Source organism: Ascaphus truei, chromosome 1, assembly GCF_040206685.1.
Source record: "Ascaphus truei isolate aAscTru1 chromosome 1, aAscTru1.hap1, whole genome shotgun sequence".
Lineage (NCBI taxonomy): Eukaryota > Metazoa > Chordata > Amphibia > Anura > Ascaphidae > Ascaphus > Ascaphus truei.
Window position 1 is genome coordinate 68,847,300 of NC_134483.1, and position 23,789 is coordinate 68,871,088.

At 41.3% G+C, this 23,789-nt stretch overlaps 1 protein-coding gene across 1 annotated transcript in view; it reads right to left on the bottom strand.

Moving 5' to 3' along the window:
* Positions 1–10,090: 10,090 nt before the first annotated feature.
* SNX18 (sorting nexin 18) overlaps positions 10,091–23,789 on the bottom strand; it is a 37,464-nt gene continuing 23,765 nt past the window's right edge. The window contains exon 2 of the mRNA XM_075615242.1: positions 10,091–13,700. Coding sequence (XP_075471357.1) covers positions 13,447–13,700 — 254 coding nt within the window. The 3' untranslated portion in view covers positions 10,091–13,446. The remainder of the gene's footprint in view (positions 13,701–23,789) is intronic.

A 23,789-nucleotide genomic window follows, 5' to 3' on the forward strand; every position in this document is an offset into this window, starting at 1 on the left:
GCCTGCCAATTGCAACCTCTACTCCTTCTGGTGTCAACCCCTCCCACCTCATACCCATCCCCTGCCACCCTCCCTCCTCTCTCCCTTTCTCCTGTGCCCTTTGGAATGCTCGCTCCCTTTCTAACAAGTTCCTCTCTGTACATGACTTTTTTCTCTCTCACTCTCTGCTCCTATTTGCTATAACTGAGACCTGGCTCACTCAGTCTGACTCTGCTCTGGAAGCTGCCCTCTCCTATGGTGGCCTTTCCTTCTCCCACACTCCACGCACTGATGGCAGGGGTGGAGGCGTGGGGCTCCTGCTCTCCTCTCTCTGTCGTTACCGAACCCTTCCTATTCCTCCCTCTCTTGCTTTTCCCTCCTTTGAGGCTCACACTGTCCAGATTTTCTCTCCTCTCCCTGTCCATGCGGCGGTCATCTATCGCCCACCTACCTCTACTCATCCCCCTTCTGCCTTTCTCTCTCACTTTGAATCCTGGCTCTCTTTCTTCCTCTCCTCAGACTCCCCTGTTCTTCTCCTTGGGGACTTCAACTGCCACGTTGATGACCCCTCTCTCCCTTGGGCTTCCCGCTTTCTTTCTCTAACCTCTTCTTTTGGCCTTCAACAGTGGACTGCAGCCAGCACCCACAAGGATGGCCACTACTTAGACCTGGTTTTCACTAAGAACTTCTCTCTCTCCGATTTCTCCATTTCCCCTTTTCCTCTCTCTGACCATCATCTCATCTCATTCTCTCTATCTCGCTTCTACCCTTCTCCACCTCCATCTACACCCCGGTTCTGCAGAAACCTGCGCTCTATACACTTACCTGACTTTGAGTCCACTTTACGCTCCTCCCTCTCCTCTCTCAGCTCTGCTACAGACCCCGACAACCTGGTCAGGAACCACAACTCTGTCTTGTCCTCATCTCTTGATCTACATGCCCCGCTTTCTCTCTGCCGCACTCGCCCTTCTAACCCTAGACCCTGGCTAAATTCCCACACACGCATGCTGCGTTCCTCCACTCGTTCCTCTGAACGCCTCTGGAGGAAGTCTCACACTCTCGCAGACTTCCTTCACTACAAATTTATGCTATCCTGTTTCAACTCTGCCCTCTCGCAAGCTAAACAAGCTTACTTTTCTGCACTAATCAACATGCACAAGTCTAACCCACGCCGACTGTTCTCTGTCTTTGATACTCTACTCAAACCACCCTCAACTGCCTCTCCTTCCTCCATCTCCGCTCAGGACTTTGCTGACTATTTTAAGGAAAATGTGGAATCCATACGGCAGAACATCCCCTCTGTTTCTTCCTCCCAACCTACACCTCTTCCAAACTCGCCTCCTGCCTTCCTTGACTCTTTTTCCACTGTCTCAGAGGAGGATGTGTCGCTGTTGATCGCCTCTTCTCCCTCTACCACTTGCCCTCTTGACCCCATTCCCTCCCATCTCCTAAAACCTCTTGCTCCTACTATAATCCCTACGCTCACATACATTTTTAAATCCTCCCTCTGCTCTGGAACCTTTCCATCCTCCTTTAAACACGCAACAGTCATACCATTACTCAAAAACAGCAAGCTTGACCCTACCTGTCTTTCTAACTATCGACCTGTCTCCCTCCTGCCTTTTGCCTCAAAACTCCTTGAACGTCTTGTATTCTCTCGCTTGCTCCATTTTCTCAACACCTATTCTCTCCTAGACCCTCTACAATCTGGCTTCCGCACTGCTCACTCCACGGAAACATTCCTCACTAAGATAACTGACGACCTCCATGCTGCCAAAGACAGAGGTCATTACACTCTGCTCATATTACTCGACCTCTCTGCAGCATTTGACACCGTGGACCACCCTCTTCTCCTTCACATTCTCCATACTCTTGGTATTCAGCACAAAGCTCTATCCTGGATCTCATCCTACCTCTCCCATCGTACTTTCAGTGTCTAATCTGCTAACACCTCCTCCTCTATTGATCTCTCTGTGGGGGTACCCCAGGGCTCTGTCCTGGGACCTCTTCTCTTTTCTCTGTACACACTCTCTCTAGGTGGCCTAATAACATATTTTGGGTTTAAATATCACCTCTATGCTGACGACACACAAATATACTTTTCAACACCTGACCTTACACCTGCTATACAAAGCAAAGTTTCTGAATGTCTCTCTGCTATATCATCCTGGATGGCCCTCCGCCGCCTTAAACTCAACATGGTTAAAACAGAGCTCCTCATACTTCCTCCCAAACCTGGCCCTACTACCTCCTTCCAAATTACTGTTGGAACTACGATCATTCACCCAGTAGCCCAAGCACGCTGAGTAGGGGTCACACTCGACTCCTCTCTCACATTCGCCCCTCACATTCAAAACATTTCTAAAACTTGTCGCTTTTTCCCCCGCAATATAACAAAGATACACCCTTTCCTCTGTTGCTCGACTGCTAAAACTCTGACTCAGGCCCTCATTCTCTCCCGTCTTGATTACTGTAACCTCCTGCTGTCCGGCCTTCCTGCCTCTCACCTGTCTCCCCTACAATCTATCCTAAATGCTGCTGCCAGAATCACTGTACTCTTTCCTAGATCTGTCTCAGCATCTCCCTCATGAAATCCCTCCCCTGGCTTCCGATTAAAATCCCGCATCTCACACTCCATTCTTCTCCTCACTTTTAAAGTTTTACACTCTTCTGCCCCTCCTTACATCTCAGCCCTAATTTCTCGCTATGCACCATCCCGACTTTTGCGTTCTGCTCAAGGATGTCTTCTTTCTACCCCCTTTGTATCTAAAGCCCTCTCCCGCCTTAAACCTTTTTCACTGACTGCCCCACACCTCTGGATTGCCCTTCCCCTCAGTACCCGACTAGCACCCTCTCTATCCACCTTTACGACCCACCTTAAGACACACTTGCATAAAGAAGCATATGAATAGCACTGTGAATATTCTGAACACATGATACATAAAGCTTGGCCCCCTGCAGACGCACTTACCAGAACTCCCTCCTACTGTCTCTGTACATTCTCCCTACCTACCAATTAGACTGTAAGCTCCTCGGGGTAGGGTCTCCTCTTCCTTAATGTTACGTTTATGTCTAAAGCACTTATTCCCATGATATTTATATTATCTGTTATTTATTTTGATTACCACATGTATTACTACTGTGAAGTGCTATGTACATTAATGGCGCTATATAAATAAAGACATACAATACAATATTGAGATATCTACATTGCAGTTTATGCAAAACTGAAGCTGGAATCGTCTACGCTCTACTCTCCACTGTCCATCAATATACAGATCTGATCTACTGCCCTGTCCCTGCTCACAGCTTTGTCCTCCATTTTTTCCCTGCTCACACTGTTAAAACTTCTCGCTCACTGCTCCCTATTTCTGGATAACCTTCCATCAGTCTCTTCATAGCTCTTGCAGTCCCCATATTCGAGACCCATCGAAAATCTCACCTTTCTAATGAGGCATTTCAACAGTGATATCATGTTACGCACTCCAGAGTCACCGTTTATACACCAACGCTATGTACTGCCACAGTCTCTGCAAGCATTGCAACATACCGTGTACATTATACGCTTGTAAGCTTAGCAAATCATTCCTCATAAATGTTTTTTATATTTGCTGTAAATGGTATTTTGGATTATTTCTCCCATGCTTTTGTATTTCATACTATTGCTGTAAAGCACCATGGACATAGTTGGCAATATATAGATGAAAATGTAAAGACGAACAATAAGACAAGGGTACTGTGGGTAACATACAGTAATCAAGCCTGTGGTTTCCCCTTTGATGACCTTTTCAGAATGAAGGTCACCACTGACGGGCGCTCTATCTTGCTGCTTCCTGCTCTTGTTATCAGACAACCGAGGGAAACTGCCCTACCTACTCCCCTCTTTGTTTCCCTATCTTGACCCGGTGATCCAATGTAACTCAAATAAACTTTGTTTCTGGAACTCATACTGTTTTTTTGCCTTGGCAGAGCTATTTTTAGCAGGAAATAGTAACATTTTCCATAAAGCTCCTATTCTAATTGAATTTGTATAAAGATGTTCAAAAATCCGACAAACAATATTTTAATGTAGCAACCCTGTCCATTTTTTTTAAACCCCAAAAATATTTCTCAGAAGAACCGTGCTAGTTATTCTAGCATGATACCCTTGAATCCGTATCGCCTCTATGCTCCTTCTGTAAAAAATTATGGGTGATGGCTGCAGAAGATTTTCAGTGGCGGGACCATTGTCAGAACAACCAAGCTTCATTTACTGGTTCGTTGGTATGACAATGCTGGTGGGCATTTTTTAACTCCTGATGGGCAGTGGTATATTGGTTGAACAGTGGTATTGCAGTGCCAAGACTAGAGGTTAACTGCTCTGGTGTACACCCTGTATGTGGAGAGAGAAAAAAGGTAGAACAGATCTTTTGCCATTCTTGCTGTATTGTCTGTGCTACCTTTTACTATATAAAAGACTAAGACACACACACTGCTGATGGGCATATATTCACATAATAGACTGCAAATACCTTTGTTGCAAACTTTTTACAGGTGGACCTGCAAATTTGATGCCATATACAGTAATGTGAATATCCCACAGGAAGCAGAGAATCAACACTTTCATATGTGACAGAAAGAATACACTTTTTATCAGCAGCAAAATTTGAGTTCCTAAGGAGTTGTGGTGGAAAATATTTAAGTTGTTTGGAGGAGGAAAAAAGTGGAAATTGTGAGTTGGGACATTAAAATATTTGTATGCTTTCTTTTACAAACAAAAAAAAACCCGTACCGGTACGGTTTGGGGTTGCGCCCAGTTTGTGGGATCCAGTTTGATTTTTGCTTCTCCCTGTTTATGTGCAGTGGCTCTCCTTTTGCAGTGTTGGCATAATCTTGGTTGTGTCTGTCATGGAAGAACTCCTTAAGGCGCATCCTTCTGAAGAATTCTTCCAGGTCACTGCACAGCTCAATCTTGTCCATAGGCTTGGTAGGGCAGAATGTGAGACCCTTTGGTAATACTGGAGACACTGTATACACTGTGGGCTCTTTATTTATTTATATTTACATACTTACATACACATACACCCCTCACATTCAGGGTCTATTTAACACCTCTAGTCATAAATCACACACTACACAGGGGGAGGGATGAGCTCTAGTCACATTCCAAGATGCACTGTTTTTGAGCAAACCCCTTGCCTGCTTTATTCAATGTAACATCGCCAAAAGAAGAGATCCGTGTATCTCGAAAGCTCGCACTAATAAAAGCATTTCGTTAGCCACAGAACGGTTTCGTCTATTCATTTTTGATTATTAAAGCTCGGCTAACACGGTACTGATACCTCTACATCTATATTATAATTTTATATATATACTAGCTGATATACCCAGCGTTGTCTGGGATGTAATTTTCCCGCTCCCCCTCTCTCTCCGCTCCCTCTCTCTCTCCCCATTCACCTCTCTGCCCTCCTCTCTCTTTCTCCCCCGTTCACAGCAATCCGGTCGTCGTCGTCCCCCTGCACATAAATGCGGCCCCCCCTCCCTTCGCAGCTCCGGTCTCCCCCCGTTAACAACTCAGTTTCCCTCCCCCCCCCGCACATGAATGCGGCCCCCCTCCCTTCGCAGCTCTGGTCTCCCCCGTTAACAACTCCGTTTCCCTCCCCCCCGTTCACAACTCTGTTTCCCTCCCCCCCCCGTTCACACCTCCATTTCCCTCCTCTCCTCCCCCCCCTCCCCGTTCACACCTTCGGCCCCCTCCCCCTTCACTACTCCATTCCCCCCCTCCTTCACAGGTCCACCCCCCCCCTTCCCTGCTCCGTTCCCCCTCTCCTTCACAGGACCACCCCCCCCCCTTCACAGCTCCGATCCCCCTGCTAACAACTGTGTACCCCCCCCTTTACAGCAGGGTATCTCCCGTGTGTGTGTGTAAAATATATGTATCTCCCCTCTCTCTGTGTGTATATAATATATGTATCTCCCCTCTGTGTGTTTTTAATGATGTCACCCTGCCTTGCACTCAGAGACCTCGAGAGCCAATGAGAGCCAAAGCCCGCCCCGTAGTCAGGCAATGAGAGCCAATGACAGCAAAGGCCCGCCTGCAGTCAGCCAATGGGAGAGCTTGACAGCCAATGAGAGCGAGCAAAAACCCAGAGACAAACATCTTTTGAGTTTTAATATATATATATATATATATATATTATATTATATATATATTATATATATATATATTATATTTTATATATATATATACAAATACAACTGTATGCTCATTTGCATGTCTTAGGCAGGTCTGCAACCCCGCCTTTCCCCATTATCACCCAGCATACAGCACTTCCACTGCAGCAAGGGATTCTGGGAAATGACATGTAAATGAGCACACAGTGTCACTTTTTGCCTCAAAAACCATTTTTAACATGGTTCCCTATAGGCTTAAGCTTGCTGCATAGTCACAGCTTTGAGCATACAGTTGTATTTGCATATTTGCTTTCCTGTGGAGGGTTTTTGTCACTTTTTTTACTCACCATAACTTAACTCAGTATTATGGTATTATATATATATATATTTTCTCAGCTCTGCTGAACCGACATCCAGCAGTGACAGCAGCTAAAAAACGCTCTTCTCTACGCGTTTCTTCACATAAAGTGATTTCATCTCCTGATGAAATCACTTTATGTGAAGAAACGCGTAGAGAAGAGCGTTTTTTAGCTGCTGTCACACTGTGATATATATTTTGACTCTATCCTCACTGCCCACCTCATTACGGACTGCCTTTGGGAGTGCAGAGAGACTTCTCTGATCAGCCCCTACATCGCGGGGTCACGGACTACAGACCTCATATCCGGATACACTAACATTGTGGAGGACTTCCGGGTCACATTGTGGTGAGCTTTTTCCTGTATCCCCTGCTGGATGTCGGTTCAGCAGAGCTGAGAAAACCCAGACAGAGAGAGGGCGCGCCATCCAAGGCACAACGTGGGCGGTTGGCGAATGAGTATACTCATTATATGCATTTATTTATCCTGTGTTTGTGAGTTCGCATTTGTTGGTTTTATTCATATTCATTTTTATTAAATTGTATTTTTTCATGCTGCACTAGGATCGGGCGCTTTCTTTTCTTGTTGTTCACAGATTTCTGGGAGTTCGTTGGTCCTTGATGAGAGCAGCCAGATCCTAGCATGGACCCTTGGTTTGGTTGATATATTTTTACATTTTTCACATTTTTTATTTTTATTTTTATTTTTATCTTTGACACACTTAGTGTCATTTTTTCTGTATTTTTCCATTCATCATTCATTTAGTATCATTCAGGAGGGATTCATTAGTGCAGTAGTCATAACTACCAACACATGCCATTTTATTATATTTGTATTGTTCACTGGCATATATTTGTGTTTACAGCAGCTTTTTAAACATTGGCACTCAGCATTTTATTATAACATATTGCATGTATTTTTATTAGTGTGAGTCAATCATCCATAATACTGTTGCATTCACTTTTGCCATTCACCTTTGCTATATCCATTTAATACAATCATTTGGTAATTAGTCTGATTTTACACCTGAGGAGCGCAGTCTATTCTTTGTTTGTTTATATATATATATATATATATATATATATATATATATAGCCATATGCTCCGCTGTAGCACTCTGGAAATAAAAAACAAATTGCTTCCTTCTATATTTTTGCGATCTTGAACCTTTAATTTGCATTTTGTGCTTTTGTAGTATAGTGTTATAAGTTTGGCAAAGCCTTTTGGACTGGGACTTTATCAAGTTTTGCATTATTCAGACACACCACTATTCATTTAAATACAGAGTTTAAACATTATTTATTTTTTGGCTATCATGGTAATACTTAGTATGTTATCATCTCACCCACTTGTACTGAACATAACATTAACACTTTAAGGTGCTCCAACTGTTGGGGCTGTGTGTTAGCAGAACTAACATGATTAATGTCATCTGATCAAGAATGGCACAAATGTTCATGGATTAAGAATAATTAAAGTATGATTATTTTACTTAAGACACTGTCCAGAAGTCATCAAGTTGCGATGCAGGACATTTTACCCAATCTCCCAATGGCAGTTATCACCAGATAGGGCTCGATGTCCTGCATGGTGGCGTCATTCCACATGACCTATACCCTTTCATTGATCTGAAGAGATGAAGTTCAAATTATTGAAATATCACGGTTTGGAAGTGGAACTATTCTTATTCCATTTATAGCACACAGCTGCGTGACAAATCAACCCCAAGAGACCACTTGACAGAGCTATTATCAGGCCTTCAGTTCTAGGTAGTATAACTGAATGGAAAGGGGAGTCTTAGCCCAAACCATCTCATATAAGCTAACACACCCCACCCCGGTGCAAGGTTTTCTTTGCAGCTACTGCTCCACAATCTCTAGCTGTCCCTCTATGCATACTGTACCATGGATGACTCACTCCCCCAAATCACTGGAATGAGAGGCTGTGTGCGAACTAAGTAAGAAAGGGAACAGAAGCAGACACAGAGAACAGAGATACAGTGGTAGTCTCTGTCTCTACCAAGAGAGCTTGGAGTGCATAGGAGATCCAAGGGAGGAAGGAAATCAGTGTTTAGTAAAGAATAAGTGAATGGAGTCAACAGCAAAAAACAAGATAGTAAGTTTTAGATTGAAACATTTAAGCACCGTTTAGAAACGCTGTCTCAGGATGTTCGCAAGTTCCATGATCTGATAGCAATGTTTCTAATGGTAACATAGTCAGACTTTTATCGTCTAATACAGTGGTTCTCAACCTTGTTTCTTGCAAGGAACCCCTATTTATAATGCTTAGTTGTGGAGGCACCCCTACAATAGTGCAAACAGCTACACACACACACAGAGACAAATACAACAGTCACAGAAAAACAAACAGGACAGTCAAAGAGAAAAACAAAACACACGAGAACAGATACACAATCCTTATCTCACTTTGCTCACAGCTCTCTCCTGCCCATGCTGCGTCTGCGCAGCCCCACACCAGGCTCCGGACACCAGGACTGGCTTGATGGAACCGCCATCGGTGCAAACACACCGAGCCCCACGTTTACAGAGACCTTCTCTTCGGCTTCTCCCGATTGCTACGACATGACAATGCGATGCCACAGAATTGAGGAGCAGGAGATGCGGGAGAGAAGGTAAGATGCCCCGTGCTCTCCCCTGGCACCGAGCCCCGCCGAATTACAAGCCGGCCATACCCAACACTTCCTCCTCATTGGCTCCTGATGGGTTATACAGCCAATCAAGATTGAGGAAACTACACTGTCCGTTAGCAACTGCCCTGCTCTGGGAAATCGGGGAAATTCCACGGCACGTCTTGATCATCTCAGGAAACCCCTGGGTGCCACAGTACCCCGGTTGAGAAACACTGCTCTAAGTTCTTGAATGCATTTTTAAAATGTAACTATACCCCCACCCCCCTCCCCCAAAATGTCAGGTTTTCAGAATATCCCAGCTTCAGCACAGGTGGCTGAGTGCTGAAGCAGGGACTGATTGAGCCACCAGTATTGAAGCTGGGATATCCTGACAACCTGACCTTTTTTGGGAGGAGAGGGGGCTTGAGGACTGGAGTTGAGCACCCGTGATCTAATGCATTAATTCAATTTAGAAAGATGAGTTGAAGAGGCATAAAGATTAGCTCAACCTCCATCATCACTGACTGCTCATTTGCATGTCATTACCCAGCATCCCTGGAAGCAGTGGCAGCATTGTATGCTGAAAGATGATGGGGCAAGGCAGGGTTGTGAACCTGTCAGACATGTAAATGAGCTCACAAGTGATACTGTATTTGTATTTCCTCAATCATCCAATAATTGGAATATTGTAAAAAAAAAAAAAATATATATACACACACACACACACACACACACACACAGTATAAAAAATATTTAAGCTATCATGTAACAGAAGAAATGAGGGCAATACTGCAAAAGGGAAGCAATAATGCTTTTATACAGCACCTCCACTATACATGGAAAACAGCATTGCTGTACAAAAACGGAAAGACATATTTGCTTTAGAGTAAATCGAAGGGTTAAAAAAAAGCAATTTTACGTTTTCGTTAACAAACATACAAGAGAATCTCAACAAAAGACATGCATGGGATTGTTAAGATACAAGCAATGGTTTTTTATTATTATTTATTTATAAAGCGCCAACATAGCAGCAGCGCGGTACAATGTGGAAACAGAAATATATAAGTTACATAAACAGAATGACATCAAAAAGGGACCAAGAAGCGCAGAGTATAACAACAATAACAGAGTAACACGCTACACGTGCGTGTGCTCCATCTCTTAGGTACGGAAACGCCTTCATACAGTTCATGACAGATTGAAGAGTCGCACTCCACTGGCGAAAGCCATAATTGCGGTCAACTGTACCGACACTTCCCAAGGACTCTGAAAAAGCGCCTCACCTTGGCACCGAAGTGACAGTAAAACAAATCGCAACTACTGTAGGACATTTACCCTGGGAGCGCTGATCTGTCATACATCAGAAAATTAACTGTCACATTGTATTCTAATGCACAGTAGAAGACCACTGTAGACTTATTTTTAAAGTGATCCATTTTCATCGTTTTTGAAAAATCTAACCACCCATTTAGCCGTCAAATTTAAAGGAGTAATTCATGCTTTTTTTTAATATAAATTACTATTTTTTTTTTTTTTAATAGGTCTGAAGCAAGGTGTCTTCGGAACCAAACCCCACCAACTGCAGCCCCGGGGATCCTACACTTCCTGAGATACACATCTACAAAATGTTTGGTTTTTAATTGCCAGCAGAAATGTTATTCCATTTAATTAAATAAACAATGTAAGATGAGAGCTAGAAGTGTTAAATAAAGCAAACACTGGGTGTATGAATGTGTAAACCATGGCTTGTCTTCATCCTGCCAAAATTAAATAAGACCACGATTAAACCGAAGAGGGAGCACATATTAAAGAGGCAATCCAAGGCGGCGATTTTTTCTGGGTCTCCAGAGCTGAACCCCATTAATTTCAGCTCTGGGGACTCCCTGCTTCCGGAGATACTTGCCTGCGAATTAGGTGCTAGTAACCACTCTCCGCTGCTTCTAGGGTTCACAATATGTTCTCTGTTCAGAGATCTCAAGCCCTGCAGACCAATAGGAAGACATGACATCATCGATGCATCTTCCCATTGGCCCATGTGACGTGGGAGCTTCAAACTTGAAAGCCCTGCTTGCCGAGTCAGAGCAGCTACCGGCACCTACTTCGGAGATCAGTATCTCTGGATGGAGGGTTCCCCCGGAGCTGAAATTAACAGGGTTCAGCTCCAGAGACTACCTGCTTTAATTATATATATATATATATATATATTTAAAAAAAAAAAAAACCTTTATTTAAAAAAAAATAAAAAAATTGCCAGCTTGGATTGCTCCTTTAAGATTTCTAATGCAAAAAGTCACGTAGCTGGAGAAATGTATACTGGATGCAATTAACCTTAGTAGGTGCCTCTCTTGATAAAGTAGCAGAAATAAAAACTAAAACATGAAATGGGGCGATTTACTTTTATAATTATTCAGAAAGTGCTGCAATCCCCCTTGGCAACAGAGGCATGTTAAAGGAGAAATCTCTTTTATAGATGCTGTGCTGATTAAAGTTAACACTGATAGCAAAGAATGGCCATTGTGGAATTGAAAGCAGTTCAGTTTAGAGGCAGTTGTGTTTTCCCCTCCTAAACGCAGCAGTTTGAACACAGATCAGTGAGAATAACTAAATAATTGATGCTCAGTGAGACTGAGAACTAACACGTCTGCTGCATTTTGAATTTGCAAAACAAGAGAATATGTAGGGGAGATTGCCCATACTGTATAAACACTATTTAAAGAATAGCAATCTTAAGTCTTAGCATATTAGATGATGATACCACATGCCAATAAGTTGTGTATTGTTTAATGCAGGTAAAATATGCAATACAAATGCATGAGATGTAAGGAACTATGATGGTGTTGTACATGACGAGCTATTAACAATAAATTACACACTAAACTGGTCACAATATTCTCCTTTCAGATTCTAAGAGTAAAGAAGCTGTATGAAAATCATGTATATAAATACTTTATAAAAAAAAGTATTAAAAAAAAAAAGCACCAACCAGTACCTCTTGCTACAATGTTAGTAGATATACTGTAGCCGAGGGGGTTTGAGTTCTTTCACAGAAATGGTAAGATTTATACATCTTCTGCATCATTGTAAAACAGCAATTGCTGCCATCTTGTGAATACCGCACGGAAACTGGCTTAATATAAAAAATAAAATAAAGGCTGGCTACATGAAATACAAAAAAAACCATATTGATATATATAATTCAAGCATTAATATACTTGCCTGCATGAATGGTAAGTTTTAGTTTCTATTCAACCAAGGACTGCATTATATGTAAACACAAATATATTGCAAACTCAGCCTATGGAAGGATATGTGTTTTACTGCCAACAATACAGTGATGTATTATAAGAATGATGTTGATGATTAATAGTAACTCCAAAGTAATTCTTCCTGGTCCCCATCTGAACCACATGAAACTCTTCCAAGTCACACAGATGTGTCGAGAGAATGGATCACAGTGAAGCTTCAATATAATAAATGCACTCCCCTAACCACCCCCCTGAGAACACACAGTTGGCCATCGTATATGTAAACAAGTCTGAGTCATCTTTATCTCTGCTTTACATCCTCATGTGATATTTCACCACTTTATGTTTAAATAGGCAACTTTCCTCAAGCCTCTTCTCAGCTTTATGTAAACTATCAATGTGCTTAGCTCCAAAGTGGACATGGGCAGGGGGTAGCACAGTTTCGCGTTTCCCTAAAAGAAAAAGAGAAATGGGAAAGTGTACTATATGGATTCGAATAACAGTAGTGTGTACTGGGGTTTGCCGCTGAGCCCCGGAGAACGAACCAAGGTTTCTTATTGTTAAAAACCGTTTTATACATTTGACATTGGATGCACTTTTCTTCATTGGTAAAATAAGAATTTATTACTAGAAAACAAAAACGTTTAAAGAAGGCACAAAAGGTTGAATAGTTGATCGAGTAGAAGTTTTGTAAACAGAGGATTTGTTAAATCCAGATGTAGCAGTAAAAAGGCATCTGACGTTTTACATGTGTTAATCATAGTCCTAGGTATGCACTGTAATATCATACTTCCAAGAAGCAGTAAGGCAATTAGCATACTTGGTACTCCAAAAAACAGGTACAATAGTAGTGTAGGCATAGATAGTATAATTTAAATACAAATGTGCTAGGCTGGATCTATACGGAACTATATTGTGGTTCCATTTTCTGCGTCACAGTATACTAAAAAATAAATGTACGACCCTTCGTGTACCACCGCCAATGGCAACAGCTTGTTTCTTTTGTAGGGGTAACGTATGCCCCAGTTTCAAACAAACCCCATAACGAGGAGAATAAGTTCAGAGAGTCCCCACATCATTCCTAGGCTGCGTCATATTTCTGTAGAGCCTCCTCCAATTTTAGCGTCACTTTTTGGAAGAAAGTTATTTGTTGCTGTAAGAAATGTTGCATTTGTGATTTGAAGTCCCGCACTCGGATTTTGTGAAAATGTTGTATTTCTGCCAGGGTAGCATAAGAAATAAGGTTACAGCGTTCTTGGATGTCACTCGCTTTCTGAAGCTCCATCTTCCCTTCTTCGACGTGCTTCTTACTCTCACGTACTTTGTTCAGCGCTCCTGTGATGAGAAACAGAAAATACTTCAATTACAGTGCAACACGGTAGTTGAGAAAATTGTTTTATATTTTAATCAAAAAAAGGTATTAAAAGGGACTGTTAATGTATTATTGATATTTCCATTACCACTGATTAAGAATATCTACTGAATAATCAATTTTATTACAAACTTGATGTTACCATTTGACATTCTCGCTAAACAAATGTATGTACTGGCTTATTTAAAAACATAATGGGGGGGAAGGGGGGGAGACGAGGGGAGAGGGGGAGAGGGGGGAGGGGGAGAGGGGGGAGGGGGAGAGGGGGAGAGGGGGGGAGGGGAAGGAGGGGGGAGGGGAAGGGGGGGAGGAGGGGGGAGGGGAGGAGGGGGGAAGGGGGGGAGGAGGGGGAGAGAGGGCGACAGGGAGGGGAGAGGGGAGGGAGGGGAGAGGGGAGGGAGGGAGAAAACAACAGATAAGTATATAAAGTATATATATAAGTACTTAAAGCTGCAGTTCAGGCAATATCCTGCATGTGTATTTTTTTTAATAAATCAGTTCTGTAGTAAGAAAAAATACTTTTAGCAGTTTCTGTTTTTAAAAAAACAACTTTGAAAGACCAATTTTCTTGTATTCTATTTTAACAAGCATGCTTGTTCCTATAGCAACGATTTACATTCCCCATATTTAAAGATGTCGCCAAACTTTGCCGATCAATAGACGGAGAACGAATTGACCAGTAGCTATGATGTTCTTTAGGTAATTAGAGATTGCCCACATGAAACTATTGAAGTAAAAAAAAAAAAAAAAAAAAAAAAAAGACTGAACTGCAGCTTTAACTATATAATGTGTCATGTTGGATGCAACACTGGGGCTCTCCGTCTTTAGTGATTAACTAATAAAGTGTTTTGAATAAGCAGTTAGATTTACTAATCAAGCTCTATAATGTTTTATTACTGGAACAATGTTGACCAATTAGCTATAAATATATTGCCTTAAAGGCAGAAATATACCAATATTACTTAGCTTTTAAAATGAATGAATTTCAACAGAATGTATTTCCTCTTCAAAACAACTACTCTGCTTAGAAATATGCGAGAGCATCTGGTAATGTGATGCAAGGACATTTGGCCTCCTTTTGCTTTAGAATAAGCCTATATAATTTGTAACATAAGTAGAATTATTCTTCTGCATTGCCAATATGAATTTCTTCCAGGTAGCTAAAACATCTTTGGAAAAAAAGCCCCATACCCTAAAAACCATATGTAATTCTTGTATTCTGATCTTTCCCAGATCAGTATCACCTTCATGGGCCAGTATTTCCTTTAACTTTATATATCTGTACTACCATTACATGACACTACTCAAATACTACTAATTGCTCATGCATTTTACGAATAAACAATGTTACCAATTATGTAATACTCTTCTTTCCTTTGTTGTATTTGTAGATTAAACTCTAATTTTAAAAACTATATATATATATATATATATATATATATATATATATATATATATATATATAAAAAAAAAAAAATACATGATCTTTGCTATTTCAAAGGACTAATTCCACTTAAGAAATAAAACTGATATACTGTAAGTACGGATATAGTATAAAGTATCTGTCGCCTAAATTTAGCATAGGTTGAACTTGGACGCATGTATTTTTCCAACCTCCTCCACTATGTAACCTTGTAAGCTAGTCTTTTCCCCCTATTCTCCTGCAACTCTGTCTATAGTATATTTTGTGGCTATTTAACCAACACTACATTAATATGCTATTGAAGTGTATTCTTTACCAATCCATTGCTCACTTCTAAAATATGCTGTGGTTGGGCTTGTTGAATAATATCGCTGGCTTCCTACAGAAACAGCTTGTTTACATTATTTGATCCTAGTGACTCCCTAGTTGCTGAGGTATTTAACTTTTTAATTTTGCTGATATGTCAAAATCATACAACACGCCCACAAAGATGCCTGTGGGGTCACTGACAGAAATCTGCAGCGTCATCCACTAATGTTACAGTTTATTCTATGGGCTGCCAGAATAAGGCTGACCATGGCGACCACTTTGTGTTTCCCAGACACGTATTATTGTATCTCCCAGGATGAGGGAAATGTATACTTAAATACCTCTGCAACCAAGGGGTCCCTGCAGCTCAGAGTCAAATAACAGAACGTTACATTGGTTTCTTTGGAAGTGTTTGCCTGTAACTCGACACACTAAATAGGTGAGATGATTTATTTCCAGTGTTTCCTCTTCCCCTAACTGATCACAAGAGGAACAATAAGAAAAAGGGAGCGGAGAGAAGTGGGCATTTTGCCTGAGCAAAGTCCATCCTAACAGGCCGTGTCATCACACAACAGGTTGTAGCTAAAAGAAATGTAACCTCGTGTTTCAGCCAAATCAGATTTACAGACTGACTTCAAAAATGATTCGAAAATACTTTGGTGTCTGCATCAAATACCCTACTCCTTTATCTGTGACACAGCTATTCCTTTTGGTCCGACAGTATTTAGGTTGGAATACGCCATTAAAAAAGGAGAGGTAGTGCACAATTAATTAGCATCCAAACACTTAGACGCTTCTAAGAGAACAAAAAAAAAAAGAAAGTTAGTGGATTCCTTATGTTCCTCTCACTTGTGCGAATTAAACAAACATTAGGCTGGACACGGGTGTTTGAGAATGAAGATCTGTTGACTATACCAGTGTTTCTCAACCATCTCCTCTGGAGCCAGGCCATGTTTTAGGGATAACCAGGTAATCACATTCACATTTAAGAAAAGTGAAAACACACGTGCTCTGTAAAACATTCAAAATTTTGGCACGGCGGTGGTGTAACGATCAGAGGTCTCCGATACACCGCAATACACCCTCGTATATGGAGTATTCAGTACTTCAAAGGAGAATGTCTGACATTACTTTTGATTTGTACTGTAGTACTTTGCCATAGTTTTATTTTATAATCCTGAGGAACTCAAGCATGCAACATAATGCTGAGTAATAAAGACAAAATAACTGTGTAGCTTCTTAACTAAATAGAAAAGCACCCCGAGACCTTTGTTACAAAGTCTTCTAAAACTATAAGCATAGGCCGCAAAACAACAAATCCATGTTAGCTGACATTTCCCCTCAAATAGATGATCTAACACATCAGTGCTCTTAGAACATCTAAAAACGTGTGTTTTTTCAGGTCACAGCCTTCCAGGGACCCGTCTCAGAGCATGTTGTGCACACGATGGAAACGCTTGGTTACCTCATGCAAAGCTTTACATTCTTTGCCACTTGAAATCAGTAGCAATGTAACTGGAACTGCTGCTTGGAGATAAAATTATATTCCTTAACATTTGTAATTAAGAATCAAGAAAAGAAATGCCAGCAGCATAAATGTTCCGCTGTCATTTTCTTGCAGCTCAATAACCGTTAAAGGGATTAGGGTTCTGCTGGTAATGCATTACATGTTGGAAACTGATATTTAGCGCTTAGACAATTCATTTAATGACCTACTTTAAGAGGAAATATTGCTGGAGTTCATCTCTTTCAAGTAGATGCAGAGATATAAAAAAAATGCTGGGTTGAGTTAGAATGAGCTAACCTGGCAAATTGATTACGTACCCGGAATGTTTCTAATAATAAAACCACTTCACATGCTGGGAATAGTCTGCTCAGTTCTAACAGCGATTTTGCTATTTTGTGTGATATGTTTGCCAAACATGGAATGCTGAATTATAAACAAGCTTGTAAATGTGTACTTTTATTCAACAGCTGCCAAGGAGCTAAGAGTCCAATGTCACTGTCAACTGTTAGAAACGTTCCTCTTTTGTATGGTTTCCCCATGGTGTCCACTTCACACCCTACCACTCCTCATTCCAACTTCTTACCAGAAAACTGCCAAGACAAGGACATGCACCATTAAAAGGAAGAGGAGTCATATTACTGATGGAACTTCTCTTGTGGTTATACACTTGTACCTACAGATGTACAAATGTTATTGCACTCGCCAGCAGGTGAAATAGCGCGCTATCACCCCTCCCCCTTCTCACGCACTGCTGGTACTTTGTGTATGCCCCCTGCAATGCACCAGTGGGAGCAAGATGTTCTACTACTGAACAGTAGTGGTACTGGACAGCTATGTACTGTACAATTGTATAGTGAGAGAGCTCTCCCTATAGGCAAAGAATTAAGGTCCATATTTATTAAGTGGTGCTATTCTGTAAGGTGCCTTGTGCTTAGTAAATATTGACCTATATTTGTTCGATTAATGGCAGATGAGATCCACGGGTAAATAAGCTCACACAGGTATCAGAAATATTAGAAGTGCTGAATATAAAATAGAATAATTCCTTTTGGGTTTGCCTTCGATATGCATTATGTGCCAAATGGAGTCCGATTCTCTGAGTAAGCAGGGAGAGTATCCAAAGGAATCTGAATAACCGGATCATGGATCTCAACAAGAAATTCACATAAGCAGAAACAAACACCATGACAAAAAAGAAACAAGTTAACAACACTTCAGTTTTGGTAATCACAAAGCAGCTGAAAACGTTATAGTTAGAAATGTAAACTTTACACATTGCATTCATATACACACACACACACACACACACTAAAAAGGGTCACAATGCGACACATTTTTACGTAATTATTGCCGTGCAGTTTGTAGCTGACTGACGGATAGCTCAGGTTCATTTTCTCACCACACCTTCTCTGCCCATTAATTTGTGCACATTTAGTACAAATACACACACACACATACACTATAAAAAATAAATAAATATATATATTTTTTAGTGTGTGTGTGTGTGTGTGTGTTATATATATATATATATATATATATATATATATATGTGTAAAAAAAACAAAACATATTACCATCCTTGCGTCAGGCAAATAAGAGACAGCACTCACTTCCAGGAAATAAATGTGTATTCAGGCAGTGTAAACAGACAACCGATCCCGACGTTTCGGCTCCAGAACGGAACCTTTATCAAGGGGGGTTCCAGAGCCGAAACGTCGGGATCGGTTGTCTGTTTACACTGCCTGAATACACATTTATTTCCTGGAAGTGAGTGCTGTCTCTTATTTGCCTGACGCAAGGATGGTAATATGTTTTGTTTATTTTTATGGGACTAGCACCACCATTGTTTTTCATTATATAGAGTGCCAGCTGCTTGTTTTCGTGTGTGTGTGTGTGTGTGTGTGTGTGTGTGTGTGTGTGTGTGTGTGTGTGTGTGTATATATACACGTATATACACACATACACATTTCTATCCACTTTCAAGAAGAAGGGCTTTTACAAATGCATGAATTGCTCTGTGTGCAGGTTTATGCATCAGACGGAGGTGTCTACTGATATATACTCTGGAGCTCATACACCTCCGTCTGATGCATGAGATTAATATATATATATATATATATATATATATATATATATATATATATATATATATATATATATATATATATATATATATATATTTATATTGTGTGTGTGTGTGTGTGTGCGCTTTAAAATGTATTGAGGCAGGTACTGGTACTTCCTTTCTGAATTTGGGAAACAGGGCTGTACCATGCGCATGCATATTAGGCACTATGGCCGTGGGTTTCAACTTGAGACGCATATGTATTCGGCTACGCTATGCTGCACATGCGCATGCTCCATATTAGTTGAAGACATTGATTGGCATTCTCCCTTTAGTTTGGGACCTCCGGTCGGAACTATGCACAGGCGCACAGGGCTCTATGGCTGTGCATCTCAATTTGGAGCGCACCTAGCCGATGATGTCATGTTGTGCATGCGCAATAGGATCGTTTGTCTCCCGCACCCCTGGTAATCATTAAGGTATGTCTGAGGTCTTCATTTTCCCCTGGCAATCGCGTTTTTTGGCGCAAATTCAATCCCTTTTAAGAGTGCATACTACCCCGCTTACCCCACCACTCCCAGTTGAAGGCATCCAGCCGAAACGCGTAGGAGTGGGTGAAGTGGGCAGGATCCCCTGGTTTCTCCCTCCTCTTGGGATATGTAATTATACTGATTTATGCTGCTGTCTTATATGTGCCTTGATATCTCCACACGTGTGTGCAGGATAGTGCTGTGTGTTTACACACACTTCAGGACGGTGTCTAATTGAATCTGGATCCAATCTACTTGTTACTTGTCTCTCCAACAGGACTGGCTTTTTGTATTGTCATTGAGGCTGGTTTTGGTATCAAATCCATTACATTATCAGTCCCATGACATTTTTGAAGAGACTTTATATCTCTGTGCGGTTTTGGCTCCAGCTCCCCCACACCTTATGTATGTATGTATGTATGGGTGGCATATTCTCATTAACTCTATACCTGACACAGAGTAGCACTGTTTGCTGTTTTTTCCCCAAGAAGCTGTATAATTATTATTCAATTAATTTTTCATTTGGGACTTGTACTTAAGCTAGGGATATTTGCCATTCATTCCCTAACTTCTTTCAGTGTTTCTATCAGGTATGACGGGCACTTTAGTCAGCATATTGCTCTGGTTTACGCACAGGGGATCTATGCCGTGTTTTTACATTTCTGTGCTATCTTTTATTTCTTTTTGTGACATCTAATAAATAAATGTGTTTTTGATATTGCCAACGGTATACCAGAGTGCTATTTCCTTGGGCATATATACATATATATATATATATATACTGTATATATATATATATATATATATATATATATATATATATATATAAATATATATTTTTTTAACCAGGCGCCAAACTTGACAAGTTACTGTTTAGATAGCCTATATTGAGTATACCAAATCAGAAAAATAAAGCAGGGACCTGCAACAGGGTGCTCCCTCATGCTTTGCTAGCAGGATAGGGCTCGCTGTAACTGGTCAGTTAACGCTGCGCCTCAGTGCGGGAGGGGAGTTGTGTCGGAGTGCGGGTAGCAGTGACGCGCGGAGCAAGGCGGAGAACGCCAAGACTCTGCCACCCCTGCTGAATTATCACAGTGTGTCAGCGAAAGAGGCAGGAATGACAGTGCTGTCACAGATACACATTGACGCACCGATGGGGAGGGGGAAACCAGAACAGCCCCCTCCCCCCCCTTCTCTGCCACTCAAAAAATAAATAAATAAAACTTTGGCTCCTATGTTTGTACAACTTATGTCCTCCCCTAAAATAAACCTTTTCATTGAAAAACTCGGTCTGATTTAAAAGGGCTTTTTTGGTCATAACTACAGTATAGTAGACATACCCCTGAATGAACAGAATGTATACATGTCATTTGAGCTCCACATGCCAACATCAAATAATGTAATAAAGTAAGTGAAGGAAGAAAAGAGGAAAAACGACATGTTTATGCTGGGGCAGGGGGGGGGGGGGGGGTTGTGTAGATCTAGGATTACAATCATGTGACTGCTCAAGAGACATTCCAAGTAGTGACACTTCCAAACTCTGCAAAATCCTCATGCAATTACAGTAATAGCCTATGGATTGGCAATTGCAAACACAGCCTAACTCTGGGGTGAGCAAACTTTTTACAGAGTCCCCCTTTCATCCGTGATATTAGTGGGGGACACCCTGCCTGATGTAATCCAAATCACATTACTTTTTTTTTTGTTTTAATTAAAAATCGGTATAACATGTTTAAAAACAGTAAAACATGACAAATGTTATAGGTTTGTTTGTAAATAAATCTGCATAGTATAAGATAATACAGACTTATTTTTTTCTCCCTAACCCCCCCCCCCCCATCTGCTCTGTCCCCCTCATCATTTCTCCTCCCCATCCCCGTCCTCCTCCTCCATGCCTATGCCCATGTGGGACAGGGTGGTGATAGAGACAGGCGGGAGGAGATGGTATGCGGTGGCCCGCTGGGAGTGAAGCAGAGGAGCAGCCAGCAGAGCAGTTAGGAGTTGCACGGAGGCAGAGCAGGACGGCCGGGGAGGAGCACGCTGTAGCAGCATAAACACCAGAAGCAAGAAAGACTTCCGGGTCGGACCGCTGGGGTGCACGCCTCCACGGCTGCCCTGCACTGCCGTCGTGCAACTCCTAACTCCTCTGCGGCCCGCTGCCGTGTACCATCACCTCCCCCACCTGCCTCTATCACCACCCTGCGCCTACCTTCTACAAAATCTTGCACTTCCCCCCCAGGGGCCGTGCCCCCCAGTTTGGCAATACTGAGCTAACTGGTACAAACAGTTTGTTTTAATAACCATCATCTCTCTATGTAGATGTAGTGGACTTGATCTTTTTATTCAGCCCAATATAATTATTCCAAAAGTGGGGCAACCTGAAGTGTGCAGAAATCCCAAGCCGGGAGTGACACGGTGCCCCAGGTAAGGAAGGTGCTAACATTCTCATGCACTGTACAGTGTGTCATGAGGTTTATGGTTTACTAATGAACATTCATTCATAGCGAGTGTGGGTAACACACTGCCCTGTTATGGTATCCAGCACCATTTAGTCCATTCACTGCCAAAGGGGCCCGTAGCAGCCTCGGTCGCCCTTTTGGCATCAAAGAGGTTAATCTGGAAAGAGAGTAATTTTTCTGGTGGTGCTGCTATGAATAATGTTATCATGTACGTGGCAAAAACAAATAAAGGCCACTGATGGAGAAAGCATTTACATATTTCCATCAATTCTTTTCAGAAAAGGCAGCAAGTGTGGGAAATATATAAGAGAGGAAACAAAATACTTCAGATACTCAGAGTGCTTATTCAAGATATGTTTTACCAGAATAGTGACAATTTCTAAAGCATCTTTCAATTACAACATGCCAATACCAGATGGCCTCATACTGTATGTAGAGTACCACAAGCCACCATAGGTCTGAAAAAGAATCTTATTTCCATCTTAAAACTCTTATTGCTTCCCGTAAGCCACCAGTAGTATTATAAACATTGAAACTGTGAAGATTGTATCACCATTGCTGGAGAAATTCCAACACAGGAGCGTTAGCAGAAACCTATCTGCTTGTTTCGCAAATAAATCAGCTGTGTTTGCAGTAGAGTAGTTGGCGGACAGCAGATGTGAAGTAGGCCTCGATGCAATTTGCTTCTGTAACGCAGCAGTGTCACAAAACGGGAATCACGATTCATGCTTTGGAGATACTGTAGTACACATTATGCAGGGGTAAATGTGCGATATCACATTTGTTAATTTGCCGGTTCCTCCTAAAATCCCAATGGCTTTGAAAGCACACACAAAGCTTTTCTTGGTAGGACAGTGAAGGATCGGTATGCTGACTTTCTGTAGCACCTTGTTGCGATATTTTTAGTCATTATTAGTTGATGCCACTGTGTGAACTGTTGCAGTTGTTGAGCCTAATGAAACCATCTGTGAGAAAGCAGCCAATTAAATGGTATTTCTGATTCGACCAATTCTGAGCATAACATAGCAGTTGATCAACTGATTCTGTTAACAGGATACACTGAGCCATACATTGTAACCGGAGTGGTTTTCAATTAAAGGAGTAATCCATGTAATATCCTACTTTTTATTTACTTTTTATTAACTAGAAGGTGGCCATTTAATGAACCCTGGGAAGCAGGATCTTTGCTGATCGATTAATTCTCCCGATTAATCAGCAGTTTAGGCAATTAGTTTTCATTAAAAGGTAATCAAAGGCTGCACATACTGTATTGAAAAAAAAAATAAGGATTTTTTGCAGCTTGGATTGCCTTGGACACACAGATGTACTAATTAAATGACAAATCACACAGTAAGACGTTAAAAAAATAAATGCTATTAATTATGAGTTAAATAGAAAAAAGTGTCCTATAGAGCTAATGCTTCCTAGAGGTGGAGCTGTAAATGGCAAACTAGCATTTGCTTGTCAATGCTTACAAAAGATTATTTCCTTTTATCCTGTTATAATCTACCCCAGAGATCTCTGCTTGTATTTAGGGTAGGGGGGCAGGGATAAAGAGATATATAGATAGATCTATATAATTAGTTAGATTCTTCATTTTTAAGACAATATAAAAATAAATAAAAAATAGGTTCTTTGTAGTTGAACAAACATGAGTTTGCAGCACATCCCACTTTAAACATCAGGATGTGGTAACTAATGTGTGTCATAAACCCCATCACCATTTACCGAGTCACTTAATCTATGCTAAATATGTATT